At 40.4% G+C, this 17,488-nt stretch overlaps 1 protein-coding gene across 3 annotated transcripts in view; it reads left to right on the plus strand.

Moving 5' to 3' along the window:
• LOC147331682 (carbonic anhydrase-related protein 10-like) overlaps positions 1-17,488 on the plus strand; it is a 154,071-nt gene that overhangs the window by 125,969 nt on the left and 10,614 nt on the right. Inside the window, exons 6-8 of one of the 3 annotated variants that reach the window (XM_086287887.1) lie at positions 447-519; positions 4,085-4,239; positions 5,027-5,245. In XM_086287887.1, the coding sequence (XP_086144013.1) occupies positions 447-519; positions 4,085-4,239; positions 5,027-5,245 (447 nt within the window). Of the gene's footprint in view, positions 1-446; positions 520-4,084; positions 4,240-5,026; positions 5,246-13,681; positions 14,311-17,488 lie in introns of those variants that run through there. The other 2 variants (XM_086287886.1, XM_086287888.1) reach the window with 2 other exon arrangements.

The following is a 17,488-nucleotide window of genomic DNA, read 5'->3' on the forward strand; positions in this document are numbered from 1 at the left end:
CTTGAAGTTCTGAAAAAACAAAACAACCAAGAGTGTTTCTTTGCATCTTCATCCACTTCTTTTCCAGTGACATCACAGAGGTGAAAGATGGCTGTTTTGATTTAATGGTGTTGAGTGTAATTGCTCTTGAATCTTGGCCAAATCCGAAGAACAATTTATGACTGTGAGCTTTTATCCTGACACTGAGCATTCGGTCAGAGAATCAGACTATCATCTATATCCCTCTGTATGTATCTATGTATGTATAACACTGTATTGAATTAAACTTGCAGAAGAGCTTTTACCATGTACTCTCTAACATACGGCTTTAAAACCTCTCAGTTGTGGATTATTTATTGTCATTATCTAAATGAAATAGTCAGAGTGCATGGAAGAAAAAAAACTTGCATTTGCTACATGTTTTATAGCATTATGTGTTTGTGATTGTCTGTGATTCTCCTTTTCAGCTCTCTGAAAATTCCAACGCCTTCCTCAACCGTATGCTCAATAGAGACACCATCACCAGAATTAACTACAAACGTAAGATGCACAGTCTTTACCTGACACACACATATACACACTTATTCTTTTTGTCTTTAGATGAGCTAATTCAGTTCAGAACATTTACAAACCTCTGGTTCTTGGACTAAATAAAATCTTGAAAACTTTATGTGTACTATATATAACCTTCTATGATGTTTGCTTCTTGAATTTTCATCTCTATATAACCATATATACAGAAACATAGGGCCTCACTTTATTTTAGGTCATCAGCATTCTACTTGCACCAAATCTTATGCTGTGTTCAGACCAATGCAAAGTTTTTGAGCAGAGTGTTAACAAGTGGCACAATGATGTAGTGGTTAGGACTTTTGCTTCTGTCACAGTCTGGCGAGGGCAGACTGTATGAATTGAAAAAAGGACCCAAAATGCAGACTCCAAGGAACAGGGAACAGAACTTGAATGTTAACAAAAAACAAGCCGTTTAATATGGCTGGTAAAAAAGGTACAAACAAAGGGCAAGGCAAACTGAAGCAAAATTAACACAAACCTAAACTGGGAAATCTAAACAAACAATAAGAAAAACCTAGACAAGGGACAAGGGACAAGGAACTAGGAAGCATGGGAAACATGGTGTGGACAACAGACGACCTGACAATCACACACTGAAAACAGAGGACTTAAATACACAGGAGGTGATTAGGGGAAGTGGGAACACATGGAGGAACAGCTGACTGACATGAGCCTAATGACAGGACAAGGGAAGTGAAACTAAATACAATGAACAAAGAACACACGACTCCTTCAAAATAAAACAGGAAACATGAGACAGACATGATAATACAAACTTGATAACATAAGACACGCAGCATGAAACACGAAGGGTGAGGGGAAACTTAAATACAGGGGAAGAAAACACAAGGAGTCTAATAACCAAATGAACTTAGATAACCTAATGAACAAAATAAACTCAAACTAAAAACGCTAGGTCAAAAGACCCAGGATCATGACAGCTTCTTTTGCAAGTAGATCTTGGATTTGAAGTTTACGTCTGAGGACTTTTTGCAGAGCACAGTCTACATTGCAGTTTGTACATTTGTACATATATGTAGATAAACAGCAAATGACTTTGTTTCTCTGCAGTTTCTTTAGATTGTGGCATAATATGTTTTACTTTTTAGTCTTTTAACTTTCTTCACTTTGATAGACAAATTCAGTGTAAGTGATTTCTTGATTCATCAGGTCTTTTGACAATAACTCTTGGCTGTGGCTATTGAATTTGAACTTAGTTTTCCAAAAAAAAGAGGTTATTCACAGTTTGAGAATGATTTAACAGGTGGTAGGTTTGGACTTCTTTCTCTGAATAAATGTAATAAACATTTAAATACTGCATTTTGTATTTATCTTTGTCTAATACTTACATTTTACATTACAGTGATCTGAAACATTTAAGTAAATATACAAAAAGTGATGAAGGCGAATACTTTTTCACTGCACTCTAGAGGTACATTTTGAAAATGCTTCAACTTCAGTTTAGCCTCTTACTCCATTCTTTATTCCAGCTATTGGTCGGAGTAAGTAAAGGTAATTGTTCTTTCATTGTCCTGGGTGAAAGTGAAACGGTCTGGAAACAGTTCACTAATTATATTCATGAAAGTAACATGAAGCAAAGCTTCACTACTGTTTGGTCTGAATACACCACGACGGACTTAGGAGTCTGTCTTGAACCTCTAAAGCTGCTACACAACAGTTCATTCTGGCACTACAAAATCAGTCTACATCTTGTTTTACATAACAATGCTCCCTGATAGTTAAATCTGTCTTCAGAAAGAAAGCTTCATTAATTACATATGAATCAGTGCTATATTGCCCACAATCTGCTTTCCAGCCTCTGCTGTGAAGATGTACAGTCCTCTGATGAACTCTCTTCCTGTTAATGAGGCTAAACATAGCAGAGCTACATAACAACCACACAGACTAACCACAAGACATCCATATGCTTATCCTTATTCTCCGTAAACTTAGGTTATACTAATCTAAACCAAGATCCAATTCAAGTTAATGTTGAGGACTACCTGTGGGAACCAGCAGTGAGTTCTTAAATTAGATGTGACTAATGTAACTGATAATAAGAACAGCAACTATATTTGAATAGCACTTCATAAAAAGCACAGTTACTAAGCGCTTTGTTATTTGGACAAAAACAAACATGTACATGTCTCAGGATGCAGACATGGTGTCATAGACCTCCCCAAAAACTGAGCAAATGAAGGAAAAGGAAACAGTATGAGTATCGATTCAGCCAATCTGATGGTCTTAGAAAGGCTATTCCAAAATTTAGAAGTTGCATGGTAATCTGGCCATGTGATAGATCTGAGCTGTACATTCACACCACGATCCTAACCTTTGATAAATGCATTCCTGAGCTTTTTACTCACCCTGGCTATTAACATCAAAGTCCATAACCTAAACCAAACCTTATTCTCATTTAACCCTAACCCTAATACTTTAAAACAAACCTTTGAAGGTAACGCAGAAAGAAAAGACCAGCAATTGCTTTACTTCTTTTAAAACCTAATAATGGTCCTGAAATAACCCTATGCAAGCAGAGAAATCGTGGATCAGTCACTTCAGAAAGGTTTTACACGGACTTACACTCACCAGCTTCTTTATTAGTTAGATCTTGCCAATGCTGGGTTTGATTCCCTTTTATGTGGTTCATTGCGTTGCTGGAAATATCCCTCAAACGTATGATCCATATTGACATGATAGCACCACACAGTTGCTGGAGATTGGCCGGCTGTAGGAGGAACTGCCCAAAAAGTGTCGGCCATGCGGCAACCCTCCAATTGTAGGCCATGTTTGCCAGTCAACACTTTATTTATTGTGTCTAATAAATTCAGTGAGGGTTTAATGATGTAGTGAGGAGTTACCCTAACCATTTCTTACCCAACCCTAACCCATACTTTATTCCAACGTTACACCAGGAGTCTGAGTATGGATACTTCTGCTGATTCACTTTCATGTAGTACCGCATACTTAGGTTTGCAATGTTGGACCATGATTATCATACTTGCTATTATATAATATGAGATTTGTGAGTTATAGTGCCTCTGAGCACACAGTGAAGCTGATAATTTAACGTGCATAAAATATGCCTCAGCACATTATTTGTACCAACAATACCTGCTAAAAATGTGCAGATGTTAGGTTGACATATAGCCTCCTTCTGCCGGGTGAAGTTGTTTGTTGGTCCTTCTCTTTCTATTACATGGCCAACACAAGTGTGCACTTAGCATTTTGAGTGCTATGAATACACCACCTGGGTACTCAGAGCACTTGCACATTCAAAATAGTGGAGTTTTGGTATAGACATATGCAACTGGAAAAGCATGAGTCTTTATATTAAAATGTAAAGATGCATCTCGTCAGCACTTGTATTTTTAAAGTTCTAATTTAACTGTGATAATGTGATGAATGCACTAAAAGACGCACATTTTTCTGTTTTTCATTTGACTGGTGTCTCTGTTAATAGGTTAGAACATAAGCGAACTTGCACACACAGCCTAACGGGCTCCCCCTGCCATTTTTCTCTTTTCTCTAGACGATGCCTTCTTATTGATGGGTCTGAACATAGCTGACCTCTACCCCGACACCACACGTTATATCACCTACGAGGGCTCCATCACCATTCCTCCCTGCTATGAGACATCCACGTGGATACTCATCAACAAGCCAGTCTACGTGACACAGATGCAGGTATGAAAGTGTAGCACAGGTATCTGGCGTCTGGCGGAAAAAAATGACTTGTATTGTGTTGATCGGGGAAGAAACTTGATTTCTAATTTTCTTGCTGGCATGGGGTACAAACATGCCTCAACTGCAAATTACACCTTCATAACCTGCAATTTTCAAACCGTCTGTTTTTCCCTAAGTGGTTTAGATAAAGCAGGCTGTTGTAACAGTAACGTAATGAAACAACAGAAAACAAACAAATCCACTTTCTTTATCTTATGGTCTAAAATAAAAGCTCGATTCAACTGTGCTGGGTTTTTTTTACAAGGTCCTCAAGTCATTGAAAATCCTTTTGTTTAAAAACAGAGTAAAACCTTCAAAAACTAACTAGAGCTGTAAACACAATGTAACGGAAAAAAACACCATGACTTCATGTCCACAAGGTCCGTACGCAATGAAATCAACAGTTGCACAACTCCAATTCTTCTATTCATTGCTTCACTGTAGCAGTACTTTTTCAACCACGTCTGCTCTTGATCAGATAATAAAAGAAGAAAAAAATCAGTTTTGTTACAGAGACATCAATGCAAGATAAACCAGGGATGAGATATATTGCAAAATGAACTTGTCCTACAAGATGTTTGTCAGTGCAGAATCCAGGATGCCCTATGCTATTCTAGTTAATATAAAAGCAAATAATGGCTAAGGCCCCTGGAAAGTGACGCGTATCACCACAAGCACCACATCCCAAAAAGAAACTATGCTGAGAAAGAAAATGGTAAAGAAATTAATCTCTGTCTCTCTTCCACAGCATACCTTTATCCTGTCCTCCTTCTCCCACCCCAACCGGTCGCAGCAGATGGCCCCGCCCCTCCCTGAGCCTGGTTCTGCTGGAGGTTTCTTCCTGTTAAAAGGGAGTTTTTCCTTCTCACTGTCGCCAAAGTGCTTGCTCATAGGGGGTCATCAGATTGTTGGGTTTTTCTCTGTATGTATTATTGCAGGATCTACCTTACAATATAAAGCACCTTGAGGCGACTGTTGTGATTTGGCGATGTATAAATAAAATTGAATTCAATTGAATTGAAAAAAAAAGGACTATCATTTCACTGCTAGAAAGAGTGTTGGCACTCAAGTTACAACATTTCTGCTAGACTGGTGAGGTAAAAGTGATGAACCCTGATAAATGGAGCCAACTGTTACCGACAGTGCTGAGATGTTTTCTTGGTTAGCTTTTTATTAATGCTGTGGGACAAATATAATTACTCTATGTGATTAGTGCTTTATATCCAGCTGTAAACTGTGGGATCATTGATAGTCACCTTGAACAGACTGTGAATAGCTCACAGGGCTAATAGAGAGAGACACTCTCACATCAACACCTATTGATCACCTGTTTCCTTTTTGCATTATACTACAGAGCTGGGCAGCAAAACAAAAATATTTGGTAAAAAATTTTAATTACATACAATAATTACAAAAAGTAACTTTAACCTGTGAGGTCATCGGTGATGAAACCAGCCCTAGCTATGAAGTCTAAGCCTATGTTTATCAGGAAAGCAAAAACAAGTTGTTTTTTGTCTCACAAATGTCAAGACTTGTCAAGAGATTAATTAAAATCAAATGAAAAATGATATATTATGACAGAGTCATAATCAATGATGATTCAGATTTACAGGGTCAAACTATATGAATTAAATACCTTGACCTTTTCTGCTTGGTCAGAATAGTTGCTTTATACTATAGATCAAATCAAATATGCAATCTGTAGACCAAGTAGCTCTGTGTCAGAGTGCAGCACATTACAGTCCAGCACAGCAAGCGCCTGCATGCATCAGTGAAATCCCACACACTATGTGCCATTTATTCTGACTGCATTCCCCCTGTTCTCATTCACCTGTCTTGTCTTCTCACTTACCTGTCATCCACTTTTAATCTCTCTGTCTTTTATCTTTATTTTCACTTGCTTTTTCTTTTCCCTCTCTCCAATATCTTCTCCTTTTTTTTCTCTTATGCATTTTTACCCCCCCGTCCATCCATCTTCGCTCTCCACTCATCCATCTTTCCACATCATGCCTCTCGCGCTCAGTTTCATTAAGGCCCACAGTAAAAAATGTGAATCACACATTTAATAATGCATCCTGATTACAGTTTTACAAGTAGGCTCTCACATACAGACAGTGTATAACAACCTCATTCGTCTGCCCAACATACAGTGGGGCAAAAAAGTATTTAGTCAGCCACCGATTGTGCACGTTCACCCACTTAAAATGATGACAGAGGTCAGTAATTTGCACCAGAGGTACACTTCAACTGTGAGAGACAGAATGTGAAAAAAAAATCCATGAATTCACATGGTAGGATTTGTAAAGAATTTATTCGTAAATTAGGGTGGAAAATAAGTATTTGGTCACCTCAAACAAGGAAGATCTCTGGCTCTCACAGACCTGTAATGTCTTCTGTAAGAAGCTTTTCTGTTCCCCACTCGTTACCTATATGAATGGCACCTGTTTGAACTCATCATCTGTATAAAAGACACCTGTCCACAGCCTCAAACAGTCAGACTCCAAACTCCACCATGGCCAAGACCAAAGAGCTTTCGAAGGACACCAGGAAAAGTATTGTAGACCTGCACCAGACTGGGAAGAGTGAATCTACAATAGGCAAGTAGCTTGGTGTGAAAAAATCAACTGTGGGAGCAATCATCAGAAAATGGAAGACATACAAGACCACTGATAATCTCCCTCGATCTGGGGCTCCACGCAAGATCTCATCCCGTGGGGTCAAAATGATCATGAGAACGGTGAGCAAAGATCCCAGAACCACACGGGGGGACCTGGTGAATGACCTGCAGAGAGCTGGGACCAAAGTAACAAAGGTCACCATCAGTAACACACTACAACGGCAGGGAATCAAATCCCGCAGTGCCAGACGTGTTCCGCTGCTGAAGCCAGTGCATGTCCAGGCCCGTCTGAAGTTTGCCAGAGAGCACATGGATGATACAGCAGAGGACTGGGAGAATGTCATGTGGTCAGATGAAACCAAAGTAGAACTTTTTGGTATAAACTCAACTCGTCGTGTTTGGAGGAAGAAGAATACTGAGTTGCATCCCAAGAACACCATACCTACTGTGAAGCATGGGGGTGGAAACATCATGCTATGGGGCTGTTTTTCTGCCAAGGGGACAGGACGACTGATCCGTGTTAAGGACAGAATGAATGGGGCCATGTATCGTGAGATTTTGAGCCAAAACCTCCTTCCATCAGTGAGAACTTTGAAGATGAAACGAGGCTGGGTCTTCCAACATGACAATGATCCAAAACACACCGCCCGGGCAACAAAGGAGTGGCTCCGTAAGAAGCATTTGAAAGTCCTGGAGTGGCCTAGCCAGTCTCCAGACCTCAACCCCATAGAAAATCTGTGGCGGGAGTTGAAAGTCCGTGTTGCTCGGCGACAGCCCCAAAACATCACTGCTCTCGAGAAGATCTGCATGGAGGAATGGGCCAAAATACCAGCTACTGTGTGTGCAAACCTGGTAAAGACCTATAGTAAACGTTTGACCTCTGTTATTGCCAACAAAGGTTATGTTACAAAGTATTGAGTTGTATTTTTGTTATTGACCAAATACTTATTTTCCACCCTGATTTACGAATAAATTCTTTACAAATCCTACCATGTGGATTCATGGATTTTATTTTCACATTCTGTCTCTCACAGTTGAAGTGTACCTCTGGTGCAAATTACTGACCTCTGTCATCATTTTAAGTGGGGGAACTTGCACAATCGGTGGCTGACTAAATACTTTTTTGCCCCACTGTAACAACTACTGACAGTGATTTGGTTGGAAAAAACAAATACACATCGATGGTAAAGCATAATAATGAATCTTTAAGTTTTTCGTTTCACATATCTCTATGGGTCTTAAATCGAATGTTTCACATGCCTGAACATGACATCTTAGTGGTGGTGTAGGAAATATCATTAAAAACATATTAAGAGTAGCTGAGCAGTCACCGTGCACACTGCTGTAACAACCAAGCGGACCAAAACTGACATGCGGCTGGATTAAAATTTACAAAACGCTGGATTTGTCTCATGGATGCCGAGTTTGACACGTGTTCTGCACAGTCTTCAGTAATACATACAGGCTTTCATTCGTGAGCACCTACTCCTTTCCATCGCTTCAGTGTAGGCTGCAGGGGGTAATTGGGGAGACTCCTTTAAGCTGATTCAGTTCAGTTCATTGTCATTGTGAATTGTGGCAAGTGGCAAAAGTGACTCCTCGATTGGTGGCACATGCTGAAGTTGTGTCATTTTTTTCTTATTGTGCATCTTCTGATTTTTGTAACCTTGTGTGAGGCAAGCAGGTTGGACTCAGAGATATGTCTGTGCAGGGGCAGCACAGGGGAAGATTGCTGTTGAAAAAGATGTGATGTTCGGCAGAAACCTCCAAGAACACTTTGTTCCTGTTTCAGTGTTATAATAGTCTTCATCTGAACCCATCCAGTGTCTCTGAGACCATTTTGTTTTGTAGTTTAGCACTGCCTGCAAAACTGTAGTTTGGGGGCTTTTTAACACAACCACTCCTTTGGGGACAAAGATTGTTAATCATCAGTATGTGCAAAACTGTAATGAACTAATTACTTTACACCAATTTGTGAAATTAAATTTAAAGTATACAAAGTAAGTATCAAAAAGTATTTTAAGGTAGTATTAAAAATATCATCGAGTTAAAGGAGCCAAAATCTTATTATTGAACAGTTGTTAAAATTGTTCATGCTCTTCAACTACTAGAAGATTGTGTTTCTTGTATGATTAACAGGCATATTAGTAATATAGTGGACGTTTTGATTTGACACAATAGAGAAAGATAAGATAAGATAAGATAAGATAAGATAAGATAACCTTTATTAGTCCCACACGTGGGAAATTTGTTTTGTCACAGCAGGAAGTGGACAGTGCAAAAGTTATGAGGCAAAAATTAGAATACAATAAGAATAAATACAGTACACAGCTGTACAGAATAGAATAAAATAAAATACTATATACAGTAGAATAAAATAGAATAAAAATATACAATAAGATAAAAATAGAATACAAATACTATATACAACTGAGTAAAAATACAACGATGACAGAAAGGATTATTGCACTTAGTATTATTGCATATGTATGGATGTGTGTGCTTGATCAGTTAAAGTCTTTATTATGGAGTCTGACAGCAGTGGGGAGGAAAGACCTGCGAAATCTCTCCGTCCCACACCGTGGGTGCCGCAGTCTCCCACTGAAGGAGCTGCTCAGTGCTGTCACAGTCTGCTGCATGGGGTGGGAGATGTTGTCCAACAGGGATGACAGCTTAGCCGCCGTTCTCCTGTCACTCACCACCTCCACTGGGTCCAGAGGGCATCCTAGAACAGAGCTGGCCCTTCGGATCACCCTGTTCAGTCTCTTCCTGTCCCCAGCAGAGATGCTGCCGCCCCAGCAGACCACACCATAAAAGATAGCAGAAGCCACAACAGAGTCATAGAAGGTCTTCAGGAGTGGGCCCTCCACTCCAAACGACCTGAGTCTCCGCAGCAGGTACAGCCTGCTCTGCCCTTTCCTGTAGAGGGCGTCTGAGTTATGAGTCCAGTCCAGTCTATTGTTCAGATGAACACCAAGGTACCTGTAGCTGTCCACAGCCTCAATGTCCATACCTTGGATGTTCAGTGGTTGCAGTGGAGAATGCTTGTGCCTGCGGAAGTCTACCACCAGTTCCTTGGTTTTACTGGCGTTGATCTGGAGGTAGTTCAGCTGGCACCAGTCCACAAAGTCTTGGGTCAGACCTCTGTACTCCTTGTCGTCCCCATTAGTGATGAGGCCGACTATTGCAGAGTCATCAGAGAACTTCTGCAGGAAGCACTGGGTGGAATTGTGGGAGAAGTCTGCAGTGTAGATGGTGAAGAGGAACGGAGCCAGAACCGTTCCCTGTGGGGCCCCCGTACTGCAGACGACCCTGTCCGACACACAGCCCTGAGTCCTCACATACTGTGGTCGGTCGGTGAGGTAGTCCAGGATCCAGGTAGTGAGGTGATGGTCCACTCCAGAGTTCACCAGCTTGTCCTTTAGAACCGAGGGAAGAATGGTGTTGAAGGCACTGGAGAAATCAAAGAACATGATTCTCACAGTGCTTCCAGCGGTCTCCAGGTGAGCGAGGGAACGATGTAGGAGGTGAATGACGGCATCATCCGCTCCAATGCCAGGCTGGTAGGCAAACTGAAGTGGGTCCAGTGATGAGCTGTATTAACGACGGCTCCGTTTAATTAGGTGACCCAGTGAGCCATGACAGTGATAAAACAAAGTGAGTGCTCCCCAAAGGGAAAGACAATGTGACAAGTCCAAATTTGTTGAGTAAAAAGTTGAGAGAGATCAGCAAAAATATGAATTCTAATAATTGATCATTCAAATAGCATATTTAAACAATTAGAGATGAAGCCAGTGGTTTTGACAGTGGCACTGCCACTTGAATGAAATTATGAAATCCTTTTGATAATTCTTTACCAGAATTATAATAGAAGTATGCAAAAAAAAATCTAAATAACAACTGAAGTGGAAAAGTACATGAACAATAACCTTTGTGCCACAGCCAACACTGTTACCTTAGTAACAGCTCCCAACCACAACCCACCACAACCGGTTGCAGCAGATGGCTCCGCCCCTCCCTGAGCCTGGTTCTGCTGAAGGTTTCTTCCTGTTAAAAGGGATTTTTTCCTTCCCACTGTCGCCAAAGTGCTTGCTCATAGAGGGTCATATGATTCTTGGGTTTTCTCTGTATGTATTATTGCAGGATCTACCTTGAAATATAAAGCGCCGTGAGTCGACTGTTGTTGTGATTTGGGGCTATATAAATACAACTGAATTGGACTGAATTACATTGAATTAAATTGAATTGAATTGAATAGTAGGCCTCAGATTAAAATATCAACAACATACGATTCAAGGGAATGATACAAACAGTATAAACACTAAATGTATAATTTGATCATTAAAAGGCTGGTGAAAAATTAAAGCATGAACAGAAAGATTTGAACCATTGAGCTCTACACTGAAGAAATCACTTTGGCTGGGAACCCTTTGCTGTAGTCTTTTCATGAGAGGGAAGGCTCACTGCAGATCCAAGCTGTTCTGTGTGATCGCTTTGTTTTCATGTGGTCTTTTCCAGGGTGATTAGGAAAGTGAACACCTATGGGAGATTTGGCTAATGTGTTATGTGGGATTGATTGTCCTGCATAGGCAACCACAGAGAGGCGGGATTGCTGGAACTGACAAGGGTACAGAAGCATCCTTTCTTTCCACATGTAGTCTGATGGCAGTGATGTTTAGCGTAGGTAGAATGCTGATTTGTGGAAAAGTTGGCTTAAACAGGAAAAGGAACGACAGTGAGAGGAGAAAAAGGTGACACGCTAACACTTAGGGTGTTTTCACACCTGTGCTGGTTCGTCCCCCTTGGTGCGGTTTGCTTTTGCAGATGTGTTCATCTATTCATCTCTGTGTTCAATCAGCGCTTTGTGCCATTTTGTGTCTCCATCAGTTTGCCCTCCTTTTATTCTTGGTTTCCTGTTTTTTTGGGCCAGCCTTTCGGGCTTTTCTTAGCAGCGTAATTAAAGCTTGCTTTTTGTTGCTAGACCTGACTCATTTTGACACACACACACATAACATCCCCTTTCTTTATAACCATACCATTTCCAGTGATGGTTTCATAAAAGTCATGCAGTCAGAACTATGATGCAGGATTTTATTTCTGTGTGGGGAAAAATCTTTTTGGGCTGGTCTGCATTATAATCCTACCCTGTATATATAATACTGACAGCAACAAAACCCACAAAAGCAAAATTACCTCACGTGTCACATTCACTGGTTGTGAGCCACCTCCAGGTCTGTCTTTTTGTTGGCACCACTGTCTCCAAACCATTCATCATACCAGGTCTCACGATTCACTTTTGCTGCTCTCCTTATGCCACAAATCACCCTGGAGGGTGATCCTGAAGACCAGCAGCACCGGATCTGCACGAGAATTTAATTCTTTATGATGTGCACAGATTTTAGGGTGAATGATCCTTCCTGAAGCGAACCGCCCCATTCCCGTTTTGGGACCAGCAGTAGGAATAAACTGGCTTGTGGCCTTCCCGTGGCTGGGTTTGAGTGTTTGCACCATTTAATGAGCTGCAACCACCAGAAAAATACTACAAGATTGCTTCACAAGTCATTTGTTGCACCAAAGTTATTCTGCACTTTTCATTTTTTTGGCCTCTGATTCTTTTAAATATGTTGAGCAATATTTGAGGTTTATTTTGATGTAGGTACATGAAAACTGTATCAAATTCATCATATCTTCAGCTTAATGACAAAAACTTGTGGTTTAAAAAGTGATTTTTTTAAGGTGTTTAAAAAAAGTTTTGAGAGCAGGTCAATAAGAATAAAAAGAAAAAACTCTCACCTATAATCTGCCAGTTTCAAATACTGTCTGCATTAGAATTGTTTTTTCTATATACTATATGTTATATTTATGCATGTGAATAATACTGACATAAATCTGGATTAAAACAAATATGTATCAATGAAATATTTAACAATATTTACATTTTTTCTCCTAGCCACTTAAAATGCTCAAGGTTGATGAGTCAACGAAGCACCACTCACCATTGTGACTAAATAATCTGTGCATGCTCATGCTCTTTTCTTTATGTTAGAGCTCTGACCTCAGTTCAGAATGCTTGAGGTAGAGAAGAAGAGCATGATGTGGAAATAAGGGAGAAAAGAACTGTGGTGGAGGAGGCAGGTGAAAAACAGAAAAAGATAGAAAGAATAAGATTGAACAGTGTGTTTCTCCTTCCACTCAGCCCTGTGTGGTTCTACATGTGTGCTCACTCGTGTTGTTCTAGTCCTGTGGTGTTGACTGACTGATTTTCTTTTCCAATTATATATTGACTAGATCGAAATCACAGTCTATAAATCATTCAAGGTTTAGTGGGTTCCACAAATAATACTCTGAATTAATTCTGAATTATGTTTTTGATGATCTCTCCCAAATGCAGGTTGTCCTTTTGAAATGTGATGTAAAAAATGTATGCATTTTCACGTCAACATGTGGGACACTTTTTTTTCTTTTAAATGTTTTGAGCTAGGGCACTGCTTCCACTGAAACTCCTCACTGATACTAGTTCTTATCACCAGCGATGATTCTCCACACTCTTTGAAAATGAAGCTTTTGTCTCTTCTCTATGGCCAAGTTTAAGGTCTGGGGTGAAGTATTGAGAATGGGACTGCTGGGGAGCAGCAGCAGTTCCTGCTTAGGTAGCTGTCCACACCACCTACAAATAAGCAGCAGATGGGTGGATAGACTAGCATAGTGCCACTAGAGAAGCTGAAGATGAACTCAGGACATTTTAGCTTGCTCTTGAACTAAGATTTGATCTTATGTCTCCCACAGATGCACTCCCTGCGCCTCCTCAGCCAGAATGAGCCCTACAAGATATTCCTTAGTATGAGCGACAACACCCGGCCCACCCAGCCTTTGCTTCAACGCTGCATCCGTACCAATATCAACTTTAGCAAGCAGGGCCGTGACTGCCCCAACAACCGTGCCCTTCGTCCACAATACAGAGGTAACTCACAGGGTACAGAAAGAGGGAGCGGTGGTTTTGTTTCTGCATGAAGAAAATGCCAAGTATGATTGTGCTTCTCCTTTTCAGCCTCTTAAGCTAATCAAGGCAGCTATTACAAGCTTGTGCCAAGACTGGGGATATATTTAGGTCGCTTAGGTCATTGAAGCTCATCAGGCCCCACTCATTCCCTTTTCTGGGAAACCTTTTAAACCTGTGGATCATGGGTAGTAATAGAGGGATAATATTTCACAACAGATATTAAGTTATTGCTGTGACATTTATAAAGTTGCACATAGATAATCTAGACACATTTCAGCCAGTGTAGTGTACTGAAATGAAGAATAACCTACTATAAAAACAGCGTACTATATAAACAACATACTATAAAAGCAGCAATGATGGCTTAATTTGTTATAAGCTTAAACATCATGATAAAAAATGAGGATCTGCATGATTTCTGTGGTCGTTGGTGCTTTTCACAGGGGGATACATTAATTAATGTAGTGAAAACAATCCCATTAAATGTGATAATTAGTTACATGATAAAGTGGTGGCACAACAAATTACAACAGGGTGTTGTACTGTAGCAAAATATCCAAGACAGCAGTGCACCTGCACTTTTTTATTCTTATTATCTGAGTCCAAAGCACACATGCAGTGTGTGAGAATATAAACAATAGGTAAAAAAACAGGAGCAAAAAGAAAGGACATCAAAATTAATGTGTATGTGTGAAAAAGTGCAAATGTGTTGTCTTTACCAATGTAACACTGGAAGCGTTAAATTAAATTAGAACTGGTCCAACCAAGAAATATACACCAAACTTGGAAGTGTGTCCTTGGATCCTTCAGGAATAATAACAGCTGACAGCTTCTCTTTTTTATGAATCCAGTGAAGTTCACGATATCCTCCACAACTAAAACCAATGTCATGTTCTCTACTACCCCTTTGATATTGGCCTGTTGGAATATAGAACCGAAACACTCAAGGTCAAAGAGCAAAAGAACACAAACAGCCAGATTGTAGGCACAGAGTAAAAAAACACAAAACAGTAGACCAGCAGACTGAATAAGCACATATAGAGAAATGCCAGGTGGGATATGATCACATTCATTTAACTTTTATAAGTTTTTTTTTTTTCATTTACATTGAATGTCAGAAGTTTCCTTTGAACAAGTCTGCCCCCCCTTTTTTGTCAAAAAGTGATCAACTCCCAAACTACATGTAAACCAAAGCATCTCTGAAATGAGGTCAAATAATGGGCATCAGTCTCCAAGAGAAACTCCTGAAAGTATTTTCTATCAGATTAAATGGGTTCCATCTTGAATTTGACATCATCTTAACTGTGAATCGTGTGGGTATTTGATTTTTCCTTAATCACTCCCTAGTAGGGATGGGTATCGTTTAGGTTTTATCCGATACCGGTGCCAAACCGGTACTTTTGAAACGGTGCCGGTGCTCAAACGGTGCTCAAACCGGTGCTTAAAGAATGGAGAACACAAAATTGGTCCAAAAACCTCTCATGTTCAGCTGGTTTTTGTAAAAAGATAACAATGTTAGCCTTTTCTGCAGCTATGGGGCATATATGGTATCACTCTTGGCTGGAAGCAGTGCTTGAAAACTTTATCCAAAAACCTCTCATGTTTAGCCGTTTCCCTCTTTTTCTTTGGTCATTTTAGCCTTTTTGGCCAGGGTGAAGGGCGTATCTGCCATCAAACAAGAGGACAGCCGCATGTAGCTATGATGATGTTTGCTATTTCACCTTACATGCATTAATGTAATAACGTGGTTAGCCTACTCAACGTAAATTACACACGAACCACATTAAGTTACTCACGCAGAGAAGAACGGCTGCTGCTGCCATCATCATCCTCATCATTTCTGCTACACTGGCAGGGCTAGGGGCCAGGACTCTCCTCTTCGTGTTTTTGGGGGATGTTGCTAACTCTGGGTCTGATAACAGGCAACCCACGCGCAGTAGATGTGCTCGGTGTGAGGTCTCGCAGCAAGCTATCAAATACAGCGCATTTCTTGGCTTTTAAAAAAAAACGCTATGCGTCGCCAGGTGTTTCATCGGATTTGAGGTGTTACCTCCTTTGACAGTATCACAGTATCAGCTTAAAGCACTTGTTGCAGGCTGCTGAGTTTGCATATTTTGCTGTGAAGTACAGCCAGACTTTTGACCGCTTTGCCTTGGGCATTTTTAATCTGTAGCTCTGCTCTAACAGAACGTACGTACCTGGACCCGCCTACTATCCTCGGAAACGTAAAATGATTGGCTAGAAGTGTATCACAGCTCCGGAAAAAAAAGCACCGAAATAAAGCACCGAAATGTGCGCTGCTTTTCGGTCTGGTTACTACCGTTTATGTCAGAACCGGTGCCATCATGGCACCGGACACCGGTACCCATCCCTACTCCCTAGAGGAGCTTTTAGAAATTCCAACAGTGTTAGTCCAACCAGTGGAAGCGATTGGATTGTTGAGATACCTTTGAGGAGATGGGTGCTCAAAAATAAAAAGAGGAGGACAAATGAAGCTTTTATAGTGGATTAAATCTTTGTTGAATTCATGGTTATATTCACAGCAGCTTTCTGTCGGTCATTTTTTAAGAAATGTCTGTAATGTCTCTGCGATTTATCAAGAATAAACTTTCTTGATTGCCCAATAAAGAAGCGCTGACAACCTTTCCTCTCCAGCAAATGCTGTCAGATGTGATTTTTCTCCACACTTTAGTCTGACAAAAGATGGACACCAGAAATTCTCCATGTCTAATCATCTGCCTGCCTTTTCTTTTCAGTGTTACAGAACTGGGCTTCACAGTTAGGAATTCCTGTGTTAGAGGTCTGTTTCCCAGTTCTCCGGGCCCATCTGGCCATGTGGAAGGATTATAAGATTTCCCAGATGGAATTCTGCTCTCCTTTAATTAATTTTGTCCAAAAGAAAGATGGTACGCTTCAGTGCTTTAATGCTCTCACAAAGTAGAGAAAATATGATCAACAGTAGCCTCAGCAAAATTCAACTGGCAATTTTATACGCTGCAGCCAGGTCCTTGTCTTTCTCTGGCAATGCATTTGAAGCAATTGAAGTCCCTTGGAAGACTGTTTAGGTGATCTCCAGAAACCAGAAACACTCAGAATGGCTGCTCTTTGTTTTGGGGGTATGTGGGAATATAGTATTTTTTTAGACTTGCCAGGTTGCCAGTAATTGCTATCAAACAAGACAAAATATCTCAGTTTCTGTGCTTTTTTTTTCAACTCAAGGTTAAACTTCAAAAACGGTCTCCAATGATCTTTTATTAAATGCGTTCCACTTCCACTGTGTGAGACTGAGGCACTTGGCTCCTAAATTTTTAGTGAACCACTTCTCCACCAGTTTACCCCCTAGTGTTTTCCAGCTGTGGTGGCTCCTGTATTTTTCATCATCATCATCAAAAAAATACAAAACAAAAAACAAATGCGTAAATGAAAAAAAAAAGGTTTTAGTACACTATCACTTCTTCTAAGTGTTCTTCTGCTTGCCACAGAAATGCCAGTACTACCAGGATCCAGTATTATCACGTTATTAGGATAAATTGCTTTGTGTGAGAGGACAGGGCTGCATCAGTGAAGTGCTGTAGTGAAGAAGGCTCACTCTG

The sequence above is a fragment of the Aulonocara sp. 'chitande type north' Nkhata Bay genome, linkage group LG4 (assembly GCF_057382095.1).
Source record: "Aulonocara sp. 'chitande type north' Nkhata Bay isolate Kocher_YH1m ecotype deep benthic linkage group LG4, A_spYH_male_GT1.1, whole genome shotgun sequence".
NCBI lineage: Eukaryota > Metazoa > Chordata > Actinopteri > Cichliformes > Cichlidae > Aulonocara > Aulonocara sp. 'chitande type north' Nkhata Bay.